Raw genomic sequence first — 23,159 nt, 5'->3', positions numbered from 1 at the left:
CCCCTCAAGTGTAAATGAGACTAATTCAGAGTAAAATGTCGATTAGCTAGAGTGTTAGAGATTGAAGTGTTTTGACTAGCTTACTTTGCCAGTAGGAACAAAAATGTTTTAACATTTGGCTTCTATTTCATCAAAATTTCACTGCATTTATTTGAAATAAGAAACAAGTCTCAAAAAGATGGGTTCTTCACACTGGCTGGTCAGCACAATCTCATCGAAGAAAATACAGACATTAAAAATATAGAAATATAGAAATCAGAATCGGTTTAATGAGTAACCATCACGAGCCCTAAGGTTTTAAGGGTTAGTTCCCTTCAAGTATTGCCTTCTACACATAATGGGAATTTCCCCCACTTTAAGGGATTTATTTGTAAAGACCAAATACGCTTGGATTTTCAGATTGGCTGGCAAAATTAACCTCCTGGGTAACCTTGATACGGAGCAATTCATCCTCCTCTACTCTCCTCCCTCCCTTCCTCACCTGCTGTACACTTCCTACTACCTGCCAAGCAGCTGAGCTAACGGGAATAAACACACGTCCTCCTCCAGGCCAGACAGTTCCGACAGAAAAGGTAATGAACAATTACCTGCTAAGCGCTTTAGGGTCCCCTGTGCAAGTTGCTCCGACATTGTCATGTGCTAGATGCCATGAAGGTAGTTAAGAATTGAATAAAGATCCCCGTCTGCGAGACCTTACTATTTGGTGAAACCAGGTTTGGGGGAGGAAGGGGTATGAGAGAGGAGTCGTGGCTAATCCTGGCAAATAACTACAGGCGATAACTAAGGGGACACGGAGCGATAAAACGGGCAGGATTTAAACAATCTCTCTAGAGAGGCTCGGCTTTATGACTCGGAGGTCAATCTAGGTATTTGGAGCTTTGAACTCCCGCGACCCGATCTACCGGCAGCAGGCTGAAACATAAAACGCTGCGCCCGGAGCGCTTCCGCCACCAGACACTCACCGCTACTTGAAGCACCAGAGTGGTGCCCTGCGAGCCCCTAGGCCGCCGGAAGAGACGGCGGAAGAGGCGGGGCTTCCTCGGGTGACGACATCCGGGCGCCGCTCGCCTGGCGCTCTTTGGAGTTTAGAACAGGACCGGGGGAGCGTGGAAATGGCAGCCGCAGAAGCAGCTTTGGGGTCATTGGTAACGGGTCTGTACGACGTGCAGGCGTTCAAGTTTGGGAACTTCGTACTGAAGAGCGGGCTCTCTTCCCCTGTTTACATCGATCTGCGTGGCATCGTGTCTCGACCGCGTCTGCTAAGTCAGGTGCCAGCCCGGGAAAGGGAAGGACGAGGCTGGGTGGCCGGAATGGGGACCAGGAGGTTGAGAAGGTGAAGGAGTTGGGGTGTGGGTGAGAGCAAAAGAGCCAAGCAGGCAGCCGTACTAACAAGCTGTAGTCCTAGGGAGTCGATTTAAGAAGCCCAGAGGCCAGGAACTGTTAGGCTCTTGACCGTTGATGTAAAATGAACAGACCTTTCTTAAAATTAAAAAAAAAAAAAGGAAAAGAGTTTTACTCGGGCCCGAGTTAGGACAGCTGCTCGGTACACATAATCTTCACAGAGAGCGCCCTAGGGAAGGAACATTTGGTGCAGGGTTATATACGGTATTTTTACGTAGAGTTTAGAAATCACCGTGATGGAAGGCATTTTAGAAAGTTACACATTTTATCTTACGTTTTTAGTATGTAGAAGGCTGTATGACTTTAATCTTATGGGAACCAGGGAGGTTTTTAAATTTTTCTTTATGTTTGGAATGTACTTTTTTTTTTTAATCAGATGTACAGTGTGTGCTTTGGGCAGAAACCAAGCTTTGAGGGTTTGCTTCCCTGGGAGATCAGGAGCAGGGCCCACAAACATGAAAAGTTGAGTTTCCTTTATTTTACCAGGACCTAGAGAGCAACCTGCTCATTGCCTCGAGACTTTGACATGTGCTTTGCAAGAGTTAGGAAGCCCAGTTTGGAGTACAGTTGACAGCACAGAAATAGTCCAGTGAGTTCTGTGTATTTAACTCTGAGAAAATAAGATGTGGGGGACAAAGGAAAAGGTGGATGGGGGAAGAATTTAGTAGCTGCTTAAATGTTTGGGAGGGCTATTGCTTAGAAAGGGGGATTTGATTTTGCACTTTGTGGCCAGGAGCAAGAATGAAGGCCAGAGGACAAACATTTCATGGAGGCACTTTTTTGGTCAAAATAAGGAAAAAACTTTGGACAAATTAGAGGTTTCTAGCACGGTGTGTTTCAATCTGAGTAAAAATGAATCACCGGCTAATTTTGTTAAACTGCCTAATCTGATTCAGTAGATCCAAGGCAGGGCCTGAGGTAATGTCTTTCTAACAAGCTGCCGGTCGGAGCTGCTGACCATACTGAATAGAAGGGTCTGAATATGCTGTCCAATAGAGTTGCTACTGGCCGCATATGAATACTGAGCATTACGAATTTTAAAATTGAAATAATCTGGGCACCTGGGTGGCTTGGTTGGTTAGGCCTCTACCTTCGGCCTTTGGGGTCCTGGGATCGAGCCCTGTCATGCTCCCTGTTCAGCCGGGAGTCTGCTTCTCCCTCTCCCTCTGCCCCCCCACCCCATCGCTGATGCTCTCTCTCAAATAAATAAAATCTTTTTAAAAAGTAAATAAACTGAAATAATCACATGTGGCTAGTGGGACATTGGATGGTGCAGATGGAGAACATTTCCGTCCTCAGAGGAAGATTTATCAAGAAGACATGAATTCCCTCCACCACCTAAGAGTTTATTCTCACCCTTTGGGAACCTTACTTTGTGAGGTTATTATAAAAAGGATTGAAGCACTAGTTGAAGTGGGTTGGACTATTCTCACCATCCAGAATCATGCTATGGTGTATCTCTTCAGTAGTGAGGCGGCAACTGACTACGGATCTTCTAATGAAAAATAGGCCTTTTTTTTTTGACAGGTCAGTTGATAGATGACTAAAAATTGCTTTTTGATGCTAGATCTTGGTGTGTGTATGATTTTTGGTAGTTAAGAGTTGAAAACATTGAGAGACCTAGCTGAACGGAACTCCTTTTGTATCTGCTTATTTATTCAAACAGGATTTCTCAGTATTTGCACCCCAAAAAAACCCAGTAGAATTTACACTAAACTCTAACTTCCTAGTTGTAAGAATACTCAGTTTAAGTAGACACATAAACAAATGAGGGGAACTGTTCATCTCACTAAGAAAAGTATTTTCCAAAATAATCCATTCTTACACTTCTATCAAACTTTGCAAATTGTTTTAATTTCATGCTTGTAACAGTTGTAATGATAACACAAAAGTTTTTAGTACTTAGAGATTTATGGTCATGGGAATTAATAGAAATAGAAAATTTAGAGTTTTAAATTTGAATTTATATATTATTGTGGAGAAGTATTATAGAGTGATCACTGAAAGTTTTCTAAGTATAAACTTAATTGCATTAGAATATAATTCTGTGCAGACAGTGGGATGAAATATGAGTTCCAAAAACGTAAAATTTTTCCAACTTTCACAGTCCAGCATGTTCATATTTTCTTAAATGGAGATGGTTGGGGCACCTGGGTGGCTCAGTTGGTTAGGCATCTGCCTTGGGCTCAGGTGGTGATGAAGGGGTCCTGTGGTTGAGCTCCCTGCTGAGCAGGGAGCCTGCTTCTCCCTCTCCCTCTGATGGTCCCCCAACTTGTGCTCTCTTGCGCGCACACTCTCCCCCTCTCTGTCTCTGAAATAAATAAAATCTTAAAAAAAATAAATAAAATGGAGGTGGTCAGTATCAAATCACTATAGCACTTGAATCCCATCGTATTCACTCAAAACAGTGACAGCAGTTCTAGGATAATATAATTTTTTAGTACTCTAGAAATTACATCTTTTGCAACTTAAAAATATTCACAGAATTTTCAAGTCTTTAGACGTATAGGTGCAAAAAATTTTGAAGATCTGATCTGGTTCACTAAGAAATTTTTTTTTAAGATTTTTAAAATTATTTGAGAGAGAGCAAGTGCACGCAAGTGGAGGTGGGGGTGAGAGGGGGGCCAGAGGGAGAGGGAGAGGCAAATTCCCCACTGAGCAGAGAGCCCACTGCAGGGCTTGATCCCAGGGCCCTGTGATCATCACCTGAGCCGAAGGCAGACACTCAACCGACTGAGCCACCCAAGCACCCCTTCACTAAGCAATTCTTAAGTAAGTTTGCTTTTTTTTTTTTTAAGTAAGGTGGTGTTGGATAAAGAGTATGCATTCTAGCATTAAAATGTGATGGTTTATATGGAAAAGGATATTATAAAATAGTTCTTCACACAATAGGCTCTGTACTTATGAAACTTTTTTTTAACATTTTGGTATGTTTCCATTGATTTTTTTTAATTAATATTATTGACTATAATCCCTATGCTGTATATTACATCTCCATGACTTCTTTATAACTGGAAGTTTGTATCACTTAATCCCCTTCATATATTTCACCCATCCCCCACAACCCCTCCCTGCTCCTAACCAGTAATTTGTTTCCCGTGTCAGTGAGTGTTTCTGTTTTGTTTGTTCATTTTGTTTTTTACATTCCACATGTAGGTGAAATCATATGGTAATTTTCTTTCTCTGGCTGACATATCAGCATAATAAATACCCTCTAGGTCCTTCCATGTTGTCGCAATAGGCAAGATTTCATTCCTTTTTTATGGCTGAGTAATATTCGATTGTGTATATGTACCACATCTTTATGAATCTGTCCATGGACATTTAGGTTGCTTCCATATCTTGTCTATTGTAAATAATGTTGGGGTACATTTTCTTTTCAAATTGGTGTTTTCATTTTCTTCAGGTAAATACCCAGAAGTGGAGTTACTGAATTGTATAGCATTTCTATTTTTAAATTTTTGAGGAACTTCCATACTGTTTTCCAAAGTGGCTGCCCCAATTAACGTTCCTACCAACATGGCACAGAGGCTCCCTTTTTTAAACTCCACATCTGTCTCTTTCTTTTTTTTCTTTTTTTCAGAGTTTTATTTATTTGACAGAGAGAGAGAGAGAGAGAGAGAGAACACAAGCAGGGGGAGCTGCAGGCAGAGAGAGAGGGAGAAGCAGACTCCCCACCGAGCAGGGAGTCCAACTGAAGGCAGACACTTAACCGACTGAGCCACCCAGACGCCCCTCCAACATTATTTCTTTTTTTTTTTAATTTTTTTATTGCTATGTTAATCACCATATATTACATAATTTGTTTTGGTGTAGTGTTCCATGATTCATTGTTTGTTCATAACACCCAGTGCTCCATGCAGAATGTGCCCTCTTTAATACCCATCACCAGGCTAACCCATCCCCCTACCCTCCTCCCCTCTAGAAACCTCAGTTTGTTTTTCAGAGTCCATCGTCTCTCCTGGTTCGTCTCCCCCTCTGACTTACTCCCCTTCATTCTTCCTCTCCTGCTATCTTCTTCTTCTTTTTTTTTTTTTTCTCAAAATATGTTGCGTTATTTGTTTCAGAAGTACAGATCTGTGATTCAACAGTCTTAACAATTCACAGCGCTCACCGTAGCATATATCTTCCCCAATGTCTATCACCCAGCCACCCCATCCCTCCCACCCCCGACCACTCCAGCAACCCTCAGTTTGTTCCTGAGATTAAGAATTCCTCATATCAGTGAGGTCATATGATACATGTCTTTCTCTGATTGACTTATTTCACTCAGCATAACACCCTCCAGTTCCATCCACGTTGTTGCAAATGGCAAGATCTCATTTCTTTTGATGGCTGCATAATATTCCATTGTGTATATATACCACATCTTCTTTATCCATTCATCTGTCGATGGACATCTTGGCTCTTTCCACAGTTTGGCTATTGTGGACATTGCTGCTATAAACATTGGGGTGCACGTACCCCTTCGGGTCCCTACATTTGTATCTTTGGGGTAAATACCCAGTAGTGCGATTGCTGGATCGAATGGTAGCTCTAATGTCAACTGTTTGAGGAACCTCCGTACTGTTTTCCAGAGTGGCTGCACCAGCTTGCATTCCCACCAACAGTGTAGGAGGGTTCCCCTTTCTCCGCATCCTCGCCAACATCTGTCGTTCCCTGACTTGTTAATTTTAGCTATTCTGACGGGTGTGAGGTGGTATCTCATTGAGGTTTTGATTTGGATTTCCCTGATGCCGAGTGATGTTGAGCACTTTTTCATGTGCCTGTTGGCCATTTGGATGTCTTCTTTGGAAAAATGTCTGTTCATGTCTTCTGCCCATTTCTTGATTGGATTATTTGTTCTTTGGGTGTTGAGTTTGGTAAGTTCTTTATAGATTTTGGATACTAACCCTTTATCTGATATGTCATTTGCAAATATTTTCTCCCAATCTGTCGGTTGTCTTTTGGTTTTGTGGACTGTTTCTTTTGCTGTGCAAAAGCTTTTTATCTTGATGAAATCCCAATAGTTCATTTTTGCCCTGGCTTCCTGTGCCTTTGGTGATGTTTCTAGGAAGAAGTTGCTGCGGCTGAGGTCGAAGAGGTTGCTACCTGTGTTCTCCTTTAGGATTTGGATGGACTCCTGTCTCACGTTTAGGTCTTTCAACCATTCCTCCAACATTATTTCTTACCTTTTTGATCGTAGCCATTCTGACAGGTGTGAGGTGGTAACTCATTGTGATTTGATTTGCATTTCCCTGATGATTAGTGATGTTGAGTGTCTTTGTGTGCCTCTTGGCTGTATGATCAGTATGTCTTCCTTTGGAAAATGTGTATTTGGGTCCTTTGCCTATTTTTTAATTGGATTGTTTGTTTTGTCAGTATTGTGTTGTACAAGTTCTTTATATTTTTCCGATTTAACCTTTTATTGGATATATCATTTGCAGATATCTTCTTCCATCCATTCTTCTGTTGATTGTTTTATTCCCTAAGCAAAAGTTTTTTATTTTGATGTATTGTTTATTTTTTTCTTCTATTGCTCTCACCAGAAGAGAGAGATCAAAGAAACACTGCTAAGACCCCTGTCCAAGAGTTTGCTGCCAGTGTTTTCTTTTAGGAGTTTTATGGTTTCAGTTCTTAGGTTGAGGTCTTTAGTCCATTTTGAGTTTATGGTGTAAAAAAGCGGCCTAGTTTAGTTCTTTTGCCTGTAGCTGTCCAATTTTCCCAGCACCATATATTGAAGAGACTGTCTTTCACCATTGTATATTCTTGCCTTTGTTGTAGATTACTTGATCATATACGAGTGGGTTTATTTCCAGGCTCTCAGTTCTGTTGATCTGTGTGTCTGTTTCTGTGCCAGTACTATACTGTTTTGGTTACTTTAGCTCTGTATGAGAGTTTGAAGTCTGGAATTGTGATTACTTCTAGCTTTGTTTTTCTTTCTCAAGATTTCTCTGGCTATTTGGGGTCTTTTGTGGTTCCATACAAATTTTAGATTATTTGGTCTAGTGCTGTGAAAAATGCTGTTGGGATTTTCATAAGGATTGTATTGGATCTGTAGTTCCCTTTGAGGAGTATGGACATTTTAGCAAGAATTAATATTGCTAATCCATGAGCATAATTTATCTTTTCATTTATTTGGGTCATCTTCAGTGTCTTTCATCAGTTACGGTTTCCAGTACACAGATGTTTTACCTTCTTGGTTAAATTTATTCCTAGCTATTTAATTCCTTTTGATGCTATTGAAAATGGGATTTTTTTTTTTATTTCTCTTTCTGCTGCTTTATCTGTGTATAGAAACACCACAGGGGCACCTGGATGGCTCAGGCAGTTAAGCATCTGCCTTTGGTGGCTCAGATCATGATCCCAGGACCCTCATCAGGCTTCCTATTCAGCAGGGGAATCTGCTTCTCCCTCTCCCTCTGCTCGTGCATTCTCACTCTCTCAAATAAATAAAATCTTAAAAAAAAAAACAAAAAAAAAACACCATAGATACCTGTATACTGATTTGGTATCCTTCAGCTTTACTGAATTCACTTATTAGTTCTGATAGTTTTTTGGAGTACTTAGGGTTTTTTCCTTTTTAAAAAATGTTTAATTGACATATTAGTTTCACGTGTACAACATAGTGATTTGACAATTACATGCATTTTGAAAGGCTCACCACAGTAAGTGTAGTCACCGTACAAAGTTATTACAATATTACTGACTATATTCTCTGTGCTGTACTTTTCTTCCCAGTAACAAACCCTCAATCCCCTTCAGCTATTTCTCCTGTTCCCCCACCCTACTCTGCTCTGGTAACCGCCAGTTCTCTAGATTTATGAGTCTGTTTTCTTTTTTCTTTCTTTCTTTTTTTTTTTTTTTGGTGGTTTGTTTTTAAATTGAAGTATAGTTGGCACATAGTGTTATATTAGTTTCAGGTTCAGGTGTCTAACATAGTGATTGGACAGCTCTCCTTCCTGCTATGCTCATCACAAGTGTAGCTACCACCTGTCACTGTTCCCTCTCAGTACCTTTAATTCCCATGACTTACTCATTCCATAGCTGGAAACTGTACCTCCCACCCCCCTTCATCCATTTTGCCCATCTCCTTGCCTCATCCCCTCTGGCAACCACCAGGTCATTCTCTGTATTTGTGGGTCTATTTCTGCTTTTTTTGTCCGTTTTTTTTAGATTCCACATATAAGTGAAATCATGTAGTATTTGCCTTTCTCTCTCTTATTTCACTTGGTACCCTCAGGGTCCATCCGTGTTGTCATAAACGGTAAGATCTCATTTTTTATGGCTGCGTAATAGTCCATTGTGTATATAGACTACATCCCCTTTATCCACTCTTCTGTTGATGGGCACATGGCTTGCTTCCATGTCTTGGCTATTGTAAATAATACTGTTGTAAACATAGGGGTGCACATATCTTTTCAAATTAGTGTTTTTGGTTTTTTGGATAAATACCCAGAAATGAAACTGCCAGATTATATGGTAGTTCTGTTTTTAATTTTTTGAGGAACATCCATACCGTTTTTCATAGTGGCTACACCAATTAACATTCTTACCACCAGGACACAAGGGTTCCCTTTTCTCCACATTCTTGTTGACACTTGTTATACTTGTCTTTTTTTTTTTTTAAGATTTTATTACGTATTTATTAGAGAGAGTGAGAGGGACAGCACAAGTTGGGGGAGAGGCAGAGGGAGAAGCAGACTCCCCACTGAGCAGGGAATCCACCGCAGGCCTCCATCCCAGGATCCTGGGATCATGACCTGAGCCGAAGGCAGACTGTTAGCTGACTGAACCACCCATGTGCCCCTATTCTTTTTTTGATGATAGCCATTCTAACAAGGGTGAAGTGATACCTCATTGTGGTTTCGATTTCCATTTCCCTGATGATTAGTGATGCTGAGCGCCTTTTCATATAGGTGTTGGCAGTTTCTCTTCTCTGGGAAAATGTCTATTTGGGTCCTCTGCCCATGTTTTAATTGGGTTGATTGTTTTTTGTTATTGAGGTATATGAGTTCTTTATATATTAGCCCCATATCAGGTATATGATCTGCAAATATTTTGTTTATTCATTTTGTTGATGGTTTCTTTTACTGTGCAGAAGCTTTTTAGTTTGATGTAGTCCAACTTACTTTTTTTGTTGTTGCCTTTGGGTTTGGTGTCAAATCCAAAACATTATTTCCAAGACGTATGTCAAGGAGCTTACCACTTGTGTTTTCTTCTAGGAGTTTTATGGTTTCAGGTCTTACATTCAAGTCTAATCTATTCTGTGTTAATTTTTGTGTGTGGTAAAGATAGCGGTCCAGTTTCATTCTTTTGCATGAGACTGTCCCATTTCCCCAGCACCGTTTATTGAAGAGATTGTCCTTTTCCCATTCATTGTATGTTCTTGGCTCCTTTGCCATAAATTAATTGACCACATAGGTTTATTTCTGGGCTCTACTCTCTTCCCTTGATCTGTATGTCTGTTTTTATGCCAATTCCATACTCTTCTGATTACTCTAGCTTTGTAGTAGTCTGAAATCAGGGAGTATGATGCCTTCAGCCTTATCTTTAAGGTTGCTTTGGCTGTTCGGGGTCTTTTGGGGTTCCATACAAATTTTAGGATTGTTCTATTTCTGTAAAAAAAAAATGCCATTGGAATTTTAATAGGGATTGCATTGTATCTGCTTTGGGTAGTATGGACATTTACAATTCGTAAGCAAGGAATACCACTGCATTTATTTCTGTCGTCACTTTCTTTCACTAGTGTCTTTTTTTTTTTTTTTTTAAAGATAATGGATGATCTTTTTTTTTTAAAAGATTTTATTTATTTATTTGAGAGAGAGAGAGCACGAGAGGGAAGAGGGTCAGAGGGAGAAGCAGACTCCCTGCTGAGCAGGGAGCCCGATGTGGGACTTGATCCCGGGACTCCAGGATCATGACCTGAGCCGAAGGCAGTCGCTTAACCAACTGAGTCACCCAGGTGCCCCTCTTTCACTAGTCTTAAAGTTACAGTGTACAGGCCTTTCACTTTGGTAAAATTTATTCCTAGGTATTTTATTCTTTTTGATGCAGATTAAGTAGTATTGTTCTCTTAATTTCTCTTATGAAACTTTTTAAAAAATGCTTTTATTTATTTGAGAGAGAGACAGAGCATGAGCAGGGGGAGGAAGGAGAAGCAGACTCCCCGCTGAGCAGGGAGCCCGACCCAGGGCTCCATCCCAGGACCCTGAGATCATGACCTGAGCCCAAGGCAGACTCTTAGCTGACTGAGCTACCCAGGTGCCCCGAAACTTTCAATAAAGACTTCTTTCAGTCAGAAAATGTAGCTAGCAGGTATATAGAAAGGTTTAAGATAGTCAAATCATAATGGATTACTAAGGGAAGTTGGGAGGACTGGGAGCCATTCTTAGTCTTTGGAGTCAACATCAGAGCCTTCCCCGACACATCCTGTGTTGCCCTCAGAGCAGACCCTGAGTCATCTAGACAAGTGGGGTCATTCTTACCTTTTTATATTTGTAAACTGGGATTTATAGAGAGGATCATTTAACAAAAAAAGGCATACATATTTTCTGATCAAGTTTGAGGCTACCTCCTGTTCAGTTATTACTGTCTTTAATGTTATGTTAACATGATTTATACACACCATTTAAGAGAATAATATATAGTTTATGTGTTCATTTTCTTACAGGTTGCAGATATTTTATTCCAAACTGCCCAAAATGCAGGAATCAATTTTGACACTGTGTGTGGAGTACCTTACACAGCTTTACCGTTGGCTACAGTTATCTGTTTAACCAACCAAATTCCAATGCTTATTAGAAGGAAAGAAACAAAGGATTATGGTAAAATAAAAGTATTATAAGCTTTAAGTTGATACGTAACCTGATAATGTTAGAATTTTTTCTTCTAGGCACTGATGTTTGCCAAAGTCACCTTGGATATTCTTCTTAGGTCCTTTAGAATTGGTTAACTGTTACTGTAAATCACCTTCCTTTCCTTTAGATTCTAGGGGTACAATGTTTTCTATTGACTAAACAATGTAAAAAAAGTGCACTTTTTTTTAAACCGAACATTTTTAACCAGTCCTTCTCTCGGCAGCAGAATGTTCTAAGAGCACATACTTGCCTGGTATGTTTATAATTTAAACTGCATAAAGAGAAATGTCACATAAAATTCTCTAAATGAAGATACATTTTCATGGGTCCTTGGCAGTAAGTTATAAGGGTGTGTTTTATACATGTGAGCTTGCTTTAAAAACAAATCAGTCTCGGGGTGCCTGGCTGGCTCAGAGGAGCATGGGACTCTCGACCTTGGGGTCATGAGTTCGAGCCCCATCTTAGGTGTAGAGATTACAAAAAAAAAATAATAAACTTAAAAAAATAAAAAATCAATCTAAAAATATTGGAACTGACTTCATATTTGATGACATTAAGGAATTAATGGGGTTTTTTGTTTTATGTTGATGTGACAGTATTTCTGTTAAATTTTTTAATGGAGTCCTTTTACAAGATGCGTTCTAAAAATGTTTTGTGATGAAAATCATGACATCTGGGCTTTGCTTCTAAAACTTATGGAGGGAGGGAAGAGGTGGGGATACAGCTGAAACAAGATTGACCATGAGTTAAGTGGCGAGGTATTTAGGGGGTTTGTTAGACTTCTTTGCCTAGTTTTGTTTGAAATTCTCCATTTAAAACAAAATGTTTTTGCTGCTTGATGGCACAGTGTTTATCAGTATGGACCCTGCCCATAAGGAAACTATTGTTTCTATTTATTAGGTTTTTAAAAATATTTCTTAGAATAAGAACAGTAATTGTAAATATATATATAAGTGTCATAGTCTTGTGTTCTAGTCAATTTACCAGTTCAAGGGGAGGAAAAGAATGGGGAAGGGCAGGAATGGTACCTGTGGTAAAGCTCAAACAGTGGGCAAATTGCTTACCAATTCTTAGGTTTCAACGTAAGACAAATTTGATAGTGGAAACTAGAAAACGAATCTCTAGAAAATGAGTCTGTAAAGTCTATAGCCTTATTTACATTTTGTAGATTATCTGCAAGTAGTCTATGGTGGGGGTTGGAGTGGGGAAGTACATTTACTCATTGCATTATATAATTCATAAAGTTGTAGTGATAGATCTAAATGGTTGCTGAATATTTTTTCTCCTGAATTTATTTCCTCAAAGGCCAGTTGTTCGGCTGATCTTGAGTAATGAACTTGTTTGTTATGGAAAAAAGAATGATTTCATTGATGGTACTGGGTTATTGTTTCATAACTTTCCTTGATCTAGGTTATCTTGCTTTAAGAAACTCCATATTTGAAATTTTGATCATGAACATGTTAAGTGGTGCTTACTTACACTATGAAGTAATTTGCTAGTTTTGATGTAAATATTCTATATATGTAACTTTGACAATTTTCTATTGAAAATTGGGGAACACTGAACAAAATGGTAATCATGGCTCATTGAAGATTTATCGGGAATAAAGATAAAGTAGCTCTAAAAGTAGATTATCAGAAAATAAGATTTAATCATCTACGTCTTCATAAATACATACCAAATTTATAATGCTAGATACATCTTGAGTTGGCTGAAATAATATACTTTTAAATTGAAATCAACGTAACGTTTTCTTTCCTAGGTACTAAGCGTCTTGTAGAAGGAGCTATTAATCCGGGAGCAACCTGTTTGATCATTGAAGATGTCGTTACCAGTGGGTCTAGTGTTTTGGAAACTGTTGAGGTTCTTCGGAAGGAGGGATTGAAGGTCACTGATGCCATAGTGCTGCTGGACAGAGAGCAAGGAGGCAAAGACAGGTTGCAGGCCCATGGGATCCATCTTCACTCAGTGTGTACATTGTCCAAAATGCTGGAGATTCTTGAGCAGCAGAAAAAAATTGATGCTGAGATGGTTGAGAGAGTGAAGAGATTTGTTCAGGAGAATGTTTTTGTGGCAGCTAATCGTAACGATTCACTCCTTCCTATAAACAAAGCTCCCGGAGAACTCAGCTTTGGTGCACGTGCAGAGCTGCCCAGGATCCACCCAGTTGCATCGAAGCTTCTCAGGCTTATGCAGAAGAAAGAGACCAATCTTTGTCTGTCTGCTGATATTTCAGAGTCCAGAGAGCTGTTGCAGCTAGCAGATGCTTTAGGACCCCGCATCTGCATCCTTAAGACTCATGTAGATATTTTGAATGATTTTACTCTGGATGTGATGAAGGAGTTAACAGCTCTGGCAAAACGCCACGAGTTCTTAATATTTGAAGACCGGAAATTTGCAGATATAGGAAACACAGTAAAAAAACAGTATGAAGGTAAGCATTATTTAGGAATCTGCAAAAACAGAAATTTAGCTTAAACTGCCTGAAGAACAAAAGGAAATGTTTTGACTCCCATCACTGAAAGTCCAGCCATAGAAGAGTCTGTCAAGCATGGTTGGATCTAGGAGCTCAAGCACAGGTCTTTTGGACTTGCCTTCTTGTCATCTCTCAGCTCTGCTTTCTTCTCTCTTGAATTCTTTCTCAGGCACACTCCTCATGACTACCCCAAACTAGTCACTCAGGCCTGGGTTATGGAATAGCTTTATTAGCTTAGTAATATATGCCCTGCTTCTGGTGATGTGAGGTTGTTAACTGTAAATTTTTTGAACTGACCTGTGGTCGAAGGTAGTTTCCCCAAAGAAAATGGGTGTGCTGCCAGAAGAAAGGGATGCACATCCTAGGCAGACAAAAATGACAGGCGATGGCCTTGGCAGAACACAGTGAGTTCTGAATATTTGAAAAACAAAAGTTGCAGATATAGGAAACAATGAGATAGAAGTGTAAAGTTGTAACATTTGTTTTTGGCAAAAAAAGATCTATTGGTATACTTTTTTTGTTGTTAAATAGGAACTTAAAATAGAGCATATATTGGTTTAAAAAAAAACTACTTAATTTTCTACCCATTCTATGGAAGTTTCTGTCATATTGTATAGGACAGCTTTTTTTGCTTAAATTACAGGATAAAACATTTATTGAAAGGTTAATGCTTAAAGACATCTTATAGACAGCAATTTTTCTTAAATACCTGCTTATGCTTAAGCTATTTCTTTAGGATAGATTTGCCTGTGACTTTCTTTCTGTGCTTAAGATGTTCTGCCATCATCATATTGCTTACTTTAGTTTATCAGCTGATGTAAGAGTTACACAAACTCTACAGGTTTGCATATAGTTTTCTCAGAAATTGATTAAGGGTATTGCTGTCAGCATTTAAAGTGAATATAGTTGCCTGTTGAAATTAAGAGGCCTAAGGAGCAAGTAGAACCTTTGAGAGATGGTAAAGTTGCTGAGAGATTCCTGCAGAATGAACATTGGTCATCTTTAGAGGAATTTCAGAATGCTGGTATCTTCGGCCTCAAATGCCCTTCTTCACTGGAATCCCATTTCTCTTTGCATGTTTTATTGGTGGTCAGAACCTTCAGCCTGCAAGGAAAACCAGTCTTCTCAGTGTTGCTGATAACTAAGTGCAGAAATTGTAAGACTTTTTGCTCCTTGTGCTCTTTCAGCTAGCCACCAGGTGAACAGATAGTTTTTCGCAGATGGACCCATAGGTCCCCTGGTAATCACTGCAGTTCTCAGAGCGCTTCACTGTTTCATTAGCATGTTACTGTGAGATTACTTCAGACTGTAGTTGGTTGGGCAAAAAGTTAGTGGTTTTTGTTTGAAAACTGTCTTCTTTTCAACTTCCTAGGTGGTGTCTTCAAAATAGCTTCTTGGGCAGATCTGGTCAATGCTCACGTGGTGCCAGGCTCGGGGGTTGTGCGGGGCCTGAGCGAAGTCGGCCTGCCTTTGCAGCGCGGGTGCCTGCTCATTGCGGAGATGAGTTCTGCTGGCTCCTTGGCTACAGGCAGCTACACTAACGCAGCGGTAAGTGACAGAGGGGCTGGCGTGACAGAAGGCCAGGACTGTTGTGCTAGAAGTTACTGGGAAAGAAAACCGTCTTAAATTTGAGATTTATGGAACCCCTCCCCCCAAAAAATCAGCCATTAGGGTGACAGTAATGCTAGGGGGCTAGAGGTTCTGGATAATAGCATTTTTCTATCTTGTAGTGGGCACTTAAGAGATACGAACATTGAGATACAGGTATTTGGTCAAATATCTGCCTATCCTTACCTGGTCTTTAGATAGCTGGGGTTTTTTTGGGGTTTGTTTTGTTTTCATTTTGCCATGTGTTGAAATTGAAGAGCTTCTTCCCAGATGTGCAGTTTCTCAGAATCTCCCAAGTCCCCCAGAGATGCACATTCTTACCACAGCAGCCCAGATGAAGTTTTATCTTCTTCAGTCTCTGCGATTGATTGTAATTGTGTGGGAAAGCTCTAGAGTTCTGACTTAGGGTTTTCTTCATTAACCCCCCGTCATTAAAAGTTCTTATAACACCATATTGTTAGTACCCAACACCCACCCCTGCACACCAGAATAAAATGAATTGGATAATTATCTAGTTAAAAAGTTCCTTTACAGATATTTTAAAGACTGTTACTTTTAAAAGTAATAGAAAAATTTTTTAACTTTTTTATTGTTATGTTAATCACCATATATTACATCATTAGTTTTTGATGTAGTGTTCCATGATTCATTGTTTGTGCATAACACCCAGTGCTCCACGCAGAATGTGCCCTCTTTAATACCCATCACCAGGCTAACCGATCCCCCCACCCCCCTCCCCTCTAGAACCCTCAGTTTGTTTTTCAGAGTCCATTGTCTCTCATGGTTCATCTCCCCCTCCGACTTACTCCCCTTCATTCTTCCCCTCCTGCTATCTTCTTCTTTTTAAAAGTAATAGAAATTGTAATAAAATGTTATTTTTTACATGGGAATTCATTTTTATATTACTTCAAATACTATCTGTGGAGCTGTGAAGAAATCATATGGCCCTGGGGCCAGGTTTTAACCCCACCTCTAAATTGACCATAAATGTGATTTCCCAGATCTCCTAGCAGAGAGTCCATGAGTCAGTGCTAATATTTGGCATTCTGGGAGTCTGGGTCTGGCTCGGCTCAAGGACAAGACATGGCTTGTTGGTAGGTGGTAATACTTGGTGACACAAATAGAACAGTAGGAGCCTCGTGGAAGAGCCAGATTAGAAAGACCATCTAGAGAAACTTCTATAAATGTGAGGAAATGAGGAAATGGTGGAGATCAGTTATTGGCAGATGTTAAAGGAATGCAGTAAAAGGTTAGATTTCTTTAGCCCTTGACAACATAGCTGTTTTTATATGGTGGGTGTCTGGATATAGAGCAGTACCCCGTGTAGGTAGGCAGTAAGTAGTCAGTTTGGTTTCCTACCATTATTAATGTATTCTAGGGTACTCTCCACATATTCTCTTTCGAAGTAGGTAGGTTCCCAAACATTATTATTTAGCATCTCAATTTTAGATGCACATAGTATAGGATTCTTTCATGTTTTTAAGATATGATTAATTGGGAGAAGGGGTTATCTCAGGGTCTTCATGGATCAAGTATGTAGATTCATATCTAAGATTACCTGTTTTAGATGCATTTCATATCAAATAAGAGAAGACATTTATAAAATAGCAAAAGTTTTTAATTAATAGAGTTGATTTTTTTACTTGTAGAACTGTTATTCTGTGTAATTACTTCCTTGTAATCTGTCCTTTTACATTCCTCTTAGGTTAGAATGGCGGAGGAGCATCCTGAATTTGTGCTTGGTTTTATTTCTGGCTCCCGAGTAAGCATGAAACCAGAACTTCTTCACTTGACTCCAGGAGTTCAGTTAGAAGCAGGAGGTAAATCTATTTATTGGTGATGGTTTTTCCAAAATGCTGCTTTACCCACAATAAAATTTTGTGTTATTACGAAGTTGCTAAAGAGAAAAACTGTAATGAATGAGCCCTTTGGCCTGCTGATACTGACCTAGATATGCAAAATAGCTTGCAGTCTAATTTTGGGTGAAAATTTTAAAAGCTGCTTTGTGTTGAAATATGCCTAGAAACTGATTATTTTAGTCTTTCCCAACTAATATTCCAAATATGCTGCCATACAAGGTATTCTGTGAGTAAGGAAGAATGCTCTAGGCTAAACAAAATCCAATATTTGTGTCTTTGTTAGAGGACTCTGCAGAACTATTGATGTGCTAATGTTTGTTGTAACTCTCGAGTGTGGGGATATATGGTTTCTCATGTCTCTCAAACTTAACACTTTCACCAGTCTGATAAAAGTAGTTAGAATGGCTAAAAAACAGGGCAAATACAGTCTGTAGTAAAAGGAGTAAACTGGGTTATAAAAATAAGCATTTTTATATGTCCTATGGGACTCAGTAAAGTGGCTTTGGTCTTGAATGGGGAAGAAATCATGACTTAGAAACATTTTTCCTGGATTGGTTGCTTATCACACTTATGGCGGTTTATTCTATCCCATTTTCCATATCTTCCTAAGAAGTTGGAAATTGGAACTTTGGAACAGTAGGGTTCTCAGCTAGCTTGTCACCCCTCAGTGGAATTTGTCAGGTGTTCAGAAGTTACCTGTAAAAATATTGAGAAAAGTAGATTTTATACTAGTCATTCTTGTATAAGTCATACCCATCTCTCCATTGCACCATTCATTCCCCAGTCTAGCTTTCCCCTCCAGAGATAATCACATAATTGGTGTGTTATGTATCCTTCCACACCTTTGGCTTTGCATATACTCACAAATGCACATAGAGTGGGAGCCACATCCAGAGTTACCTTTTAACAACTACATAGTGTTTCCTAGTTATAATTGGGCTATAATATGTTTAACCATTTCCCATTGATGCATTTGGATGGTTTTATAAGCAGTGAACATCCTTGTATACATTTTTGCACATGTAGAGTATTTCTGGAATATTCTTCTAGGCTAAAAACTCGTTGAGGATGAGAGCTCTTTCTGAAGAATGCATATCCTCCAGTACAGTGCTCCTGTGCTTCATAAATGGCCTATAAACACTCATACAGATGTTGGAGGAATGAAAAATAGGCTGTATAAGAACAGTTGAAAGGGTTGGTGTTTCTGACTGGGACAATAATACTGAGAACATAATGACTGAAGGTATGAGTTTGGTAAACTTGGTTTTCTTTTTATACCCTGGAATACTAGAATTAGCAGATTCCCATTAGCTCCTTCAAAGTTAATTATTGTATATAAACAATAGGTACCGCCTTTTTGGGATTTGGTGGTTTAACTGTGTAGTTTAAGCAGAAAACATTACAGAAAGTTAATCAGGAAAGGGGTCCCCGGGTGGCTCAGTCGGTTAAGCATCTGACTCTTGATTTCCGCTTGGGCTGTGATCTTGAGGTCATGGGATCAAGCCCTGTGTTGCGCTCAGTGGGAGTCTGCTTGGAATTCTCTCTCTGCCCCTCCCCCTGCTCGCTCTCTAAAAATATTTTTAATTTATTTATTTTAGAGAGAGCAATGGGCAGAGGGAGAGGGACAAGCAGACTTTGTGCTGAGCACAGAGCCTGACCCAGGGCTTGATCCCATGACCCCAAGATCATGACCTGAGCTGGAATCAAGAGTCGAATGCTTAACTGACTGAGTCACACAGGCGTCCCAATAAATCTTCAAAAAAACAAAGTTAATCAGGAAGAAAAATAATAGGATAATGAAAACTCAGATAAGTTAATGAATGGTGGCTGAACCCCCGCCCAGGTTAAAGAGTATTGGGGGTTTTGACATTTTAATTTGCACTAAACGTTTTGAGTCAAGTTTGGATCCCTGGCCCTTCCTTCCATTTAGTAACCATGTATCTTTGGACAGGTCATTTATTTTGGTGTCATTTTCAAGTATAAAACGGGGATGTTAACAGTGTTGGCCTCATAGGGTTGTTGAGAACCTTAATGAGGTGTGTAATACACTTCACCCAGGGTCTTGACACAGAGTAAGCACTCTGCTTATCAACTGCTAATGTTCATTATAAGACCCCATAACTCTTTGACTAGATAGGATCTAGGCTTTTAGGAATATTTAAAGCATCATAAGCCATTTAGCAGAAGGAGTCAAGAGCAACAGAATTTTAAAAAGGGATATGTGGGGCTCTGGTTTAAGAAGGAAGATCCTGAACTCTCCTGAGTCTGCAGTTACGTATGGGATATTTTCTCTGGAAAAACCTAAAGTCTGGCTGAACAAGGACTATACGTTCGGCGAATGAGAAGAAAACCACATCAGAGTGGGTAGGAGAGGCTGGGACACAGTCTCACCATAAAGCTGACTTAGAAGGGAAGTCAAAACTTGGAGCATCTCCCTAAGGAGTGAAGGGATTGAGCTGCACATCAGGTACTCTCAACTTCTGAAAACCAACAGGGCTTGTATCCACAAGACTAGTGATCTGAGAAATGGCTCCTAAGGGCTCTCACACATGGACTCACCCACCCTAAGTCCCAGCTCAGAGGTAGCTGATATTGCCCAGACTTTTTAAGTAAAAAGGCTCATTTATTAATAATAAAGTGCTGGCCTGGGGGGCAGGCACCTAATTTCATACACACATTTAAGAGCCTACTGCAGCATTCTTCAGGGACAGAGACTGGTGGGTGCCATCTTTGTGCTCTCCCTCTGCCACAGCACAGTACCAGTATCTCCAAAAGGGAGTTTTTACACATAGCTGGTGTCCCAATTTTTGCAGCTGCTACGCAGGAGACATCCCTTATTCACTTAGCTTTGGAGGCCAGAGGAGCTTTGTTAACAGTTCCATGGGACCTGGAACATATCAGAGAGATCTTGGCAGGCTACCACCACCACTCTTTCTATGAAAGAGGCATATTTGCTTGCTTTGGAGCTTCAGACTGAAGGGCAGGCTTCAGGTTTGGCACATACCTGTGACCTGCAGAGCCGTTTTCAGGGAATAAGGCTGGTAGACACCATCTTTACACTCTCCCTCATTACGGCTTGCCAGTATCTCCCAGGGAAGAGGGTAGATGCTCATCTGGAGCCCTGATTTTTTTGCTATTGCCACCGGGGAGACACCTCCAAATAACCTGGCTCTGGTGGCCAGTGGGGCTTATAATTGAGGTCTCACAGAATTATCTATATTTGATGTTAAAAGCTGTTGCCTGAGGGCCTGGTTTCCAATGAGCCTGAATCTAGGTGCTAAGATCCTTCCCTTTGGGATGCTGACAAGTCTTGGCATACTTCCAACTGCTGGGAGCCATTGAAAAAATAGACTTCTTGAACAATCACAATGGTTGACTGAGAGGGGGTTGTTTCATCTAATGCATAGAACCCAACAGAGTTGGCAAGCAAAATGAAGAAACAAAGGGTTTTATGTTCCAAATTTAAGAATAAGAGATACACCTCAGAAAAACTAATGAAATACCTGATAAAGAGTTCATAGTAATAGTCATAAAGATGCTCACCACACTCAGAAGGAAAATGGATGAATACAGTGAGAATTTCAACAAAAAGAAAATACTAAATAGAAGTCCCAGAGCTAAGGAATACAATATACAATAACTAAACTGGAAAATACAGAGGCAGGGTTCAGTAGCAAACTAGATGAAACAGAAGGATCAATGAACTTGATGACAAGGTAGGAGAACTCACGCAATCAGAGCAGCAAAATGAAAATAAAAGTGAAGATAGCTTATGGGACGTATGGCACAACATTAAGTGGACTGACATTCGCATTATAGGGGTCCCAAAATGAGGAAAGAGAAAGGGACAGGTAAATTATTGGAAGAAGTAGTGACTAAAAACTTCCGTAACCTGGAGAAGGAAACACATCCAGATCCAGGCAGCCCAGAAAGTTCCAAATAAGAATCCAAAGAGTCCACAGCAAGATACAAAATGTCAATTGTACTGTATGTTAGCTAGGTGAAATTTAAAAATTTGGAGGAAAAAAATTAAAATGTCAGAAGTTAAGGAGAGATTCTTAAAAGCAGCAAGAACAAAACAACTCCCTTGTATGTATACAAGGGAACTCCCATAAGACTATCAGATTTTTTCAGGAGAAACTGCATGCCAGAAGGGAGTGGTGAGATACATTCAAAGTGCTCAAAGAAAAGTCTTCCAACAAAGAACTCTACTCAGCGGAGTTTAGAATTGAAAGATAAAAGAGTTTTCTGCAACAGCAACAGCTAAAGGAGGAGTTCATCATCACTAAACCAGCCTTACAAGAAATATTAAAGGGACTTCTTTAAGCTGAAACAAAAGGATGCTAATTAGTGACAAGAAAACAGAAAAGAATAAATCTCACTGGAAAAGGAAATATATAGTAAAGGTAGTAGATTAGTCGTAAGTTAAAAGACAAAAGTAATAATAATTGTAACTACAATAATTAAAGGATATGTAGGAGAGAAAGGTATAAAGTGTGATACCGGAAATGTAAAAGATGGAAAGGGAGAAGAAATGTAGAGCTTTAGAATGTTGTCAAACATAATTTGTTATGAACTTAAAATAGACGTAAGTTGTTAAATATAAGCCTTACATAAACAATAAAGCAAAATCCTTTAGTAGATGCACAAGATAAAGAAATCCAAGCATACCACTTAAAGTCATCAAATCACAAAGAGAGTGAGAGAAGAACAGAGCAACCAGAAAACAGCCAGAAAACAATTTAACAAAATGGCAGTAAGTATATACCAAAAATAATTACTTTAAATGGACTAAATTCTCCAGTCAAAAGAGTGGCTGAATGGATTTTAAAAACCAGACCTATCCATATGCCGCCTATAAGAGACTCACTCGCTTCAGATGTAAGCAAAGTATACTTCATAGACTAAAAGTGAAGAGATGGGAAAGATATTCCATGAAAATGGAAATCAGAAGAAACAGACTTACCAGACCATATAGACTTTCAAACAAAGACTTTAATCAGAGACAGACAAGGGCATCATTACATAATGATGAAGGAGTCAGTCCAACAAGAGAATGTAACATTTGTAAATCTTTTGGCACCCAACATAAGAGCACCTAAATGTATGAGGCAAATACCAACAGTCCTAAAGGGAGAAATACACAGCAATGCAAGAATAGTGAAGGGGATTGTAGTATCTCACATCAGTAAATGAACATCAGCCTTAACCCATTAGACCAGATGGACTTAACGGATATATACAGAACATTCCATCCAAAAGCAATAGAATACTCTTTCTTCTCAAGTGCACATGGAACATTCTTCAGGGTAGATAGTATGTTAGGCCCCAAAATAAATCTGATACTAAAACCAGACAAGAATGCCACAGGAATACAAAATTGTAAGCCAAATATTCTTGATGAACATAGATGTAAAAATCTTCAACAAAATAGCAAACTGAATTCAATGATATCTTAAAAGGATCACGCACCAGGGCACCTGGGTGGCTCAGTCACAGTTGGGCGTCCAACTCTTGGTTTCAGCTCAGGTTGTGATCTCATGGTTCTTGGATCGAGCCCTGCGTGAGCCTCTGTGCTCAGCAGGAAGTCTGCTTGAGGATTCTCTCCCTCTGCCCTGCAAGTGCATGCTCTCTTTCTCTCTAAAATAAATAAAATCTTAAAAACAAGGAGATTGAACACCATGATCAGCTGGGATTAATTCCAGGGATGCAGGGGTGGTTCAGTGTGATATACCACATTAACAAAATGAAGGATAAAAATCAGATGATCATCTCAACACATGCAGAAAGAGCATTTAACAAAATTCAGTATCCATTTATGATAAAGACTTAAAGTGGATATAGAGATAACATACCTCAATATAATAAAGTCCATGTATGAAAAGCCCACAGTTAACCTAATACTCAGCTGTGAAAAGATAAAAGCTTTTCCTCTGAGATCAGGAACAAGACCAGGATGCCCACTCTTACTGCTTT

At 39.6% G+C, this 23,159-nt stretch overlaps 1 protein-coding gene across 2 annotated transcripts in view; it reads left to right on the top strand.

The window, feature by feature from the left end:
* The first annotated feature begins 1,058 nt into the window (after positions 1 to 1,058).
* The window catches only part of UMPS (uridine monophosphate synthetase), a 30,070-nt gene continuing 7,969 nt past the window's right edge, over positions 1,059 to 23,159 (top strand). Inside the window, exons 1-6 of one of the 2 annotated variants that reach the window (XR_003518563.2) lie at positions 1,059 to 1,268; positions 11,054 to 11,207; positions 13,003 to 13,674; positions 15,089 to 15,264; positions 17,030 to 17,144; positions 18,234 to 18,426. Coding sequence is in view for 1 of the 2 variants with exons in the window: in XM_027586913.2 (XP_027442714.1) it covers positions 1,113 to 1,268; positions 11,054 to 11,207; positions 13,003 to 13,674; positions 15,089 to 15,264; positions 17,030 to 17,144 (1,273 nt within the window). In the remaining variant the exon portion in view is untranslated. The remainder of the gene's footprint in view (positions 1,269 to 11,053; positions 11,208 to 13,002; positions 13,675 to 15,088; positions 15,265 to 17,029; positions 17,145 to 18,233; positions 18,427 to 23,159) is intronic. The other variant, XM_027586913.2, reaches the window with a different exon arrangement.

The sequence above is a fragment of the Zalophus californianus genome, chromosome 1 (assembly GCF_009762305.2).
Source record: "Zalophus californianus isolate mZalCal1 chromosome 1, mZalCal1.pri.v2, whole genome shotgun sequence".
NCBI lineage: Eukaryota > Metazoa > Chordata > Mammalia > Carnivora > Otariidae > Zalophus > Zalophus californianus.
Note: the sequence above shows the minus strand (reverse complement) of the source record. Positions and strands in the feature narration are given on the sequence as shown.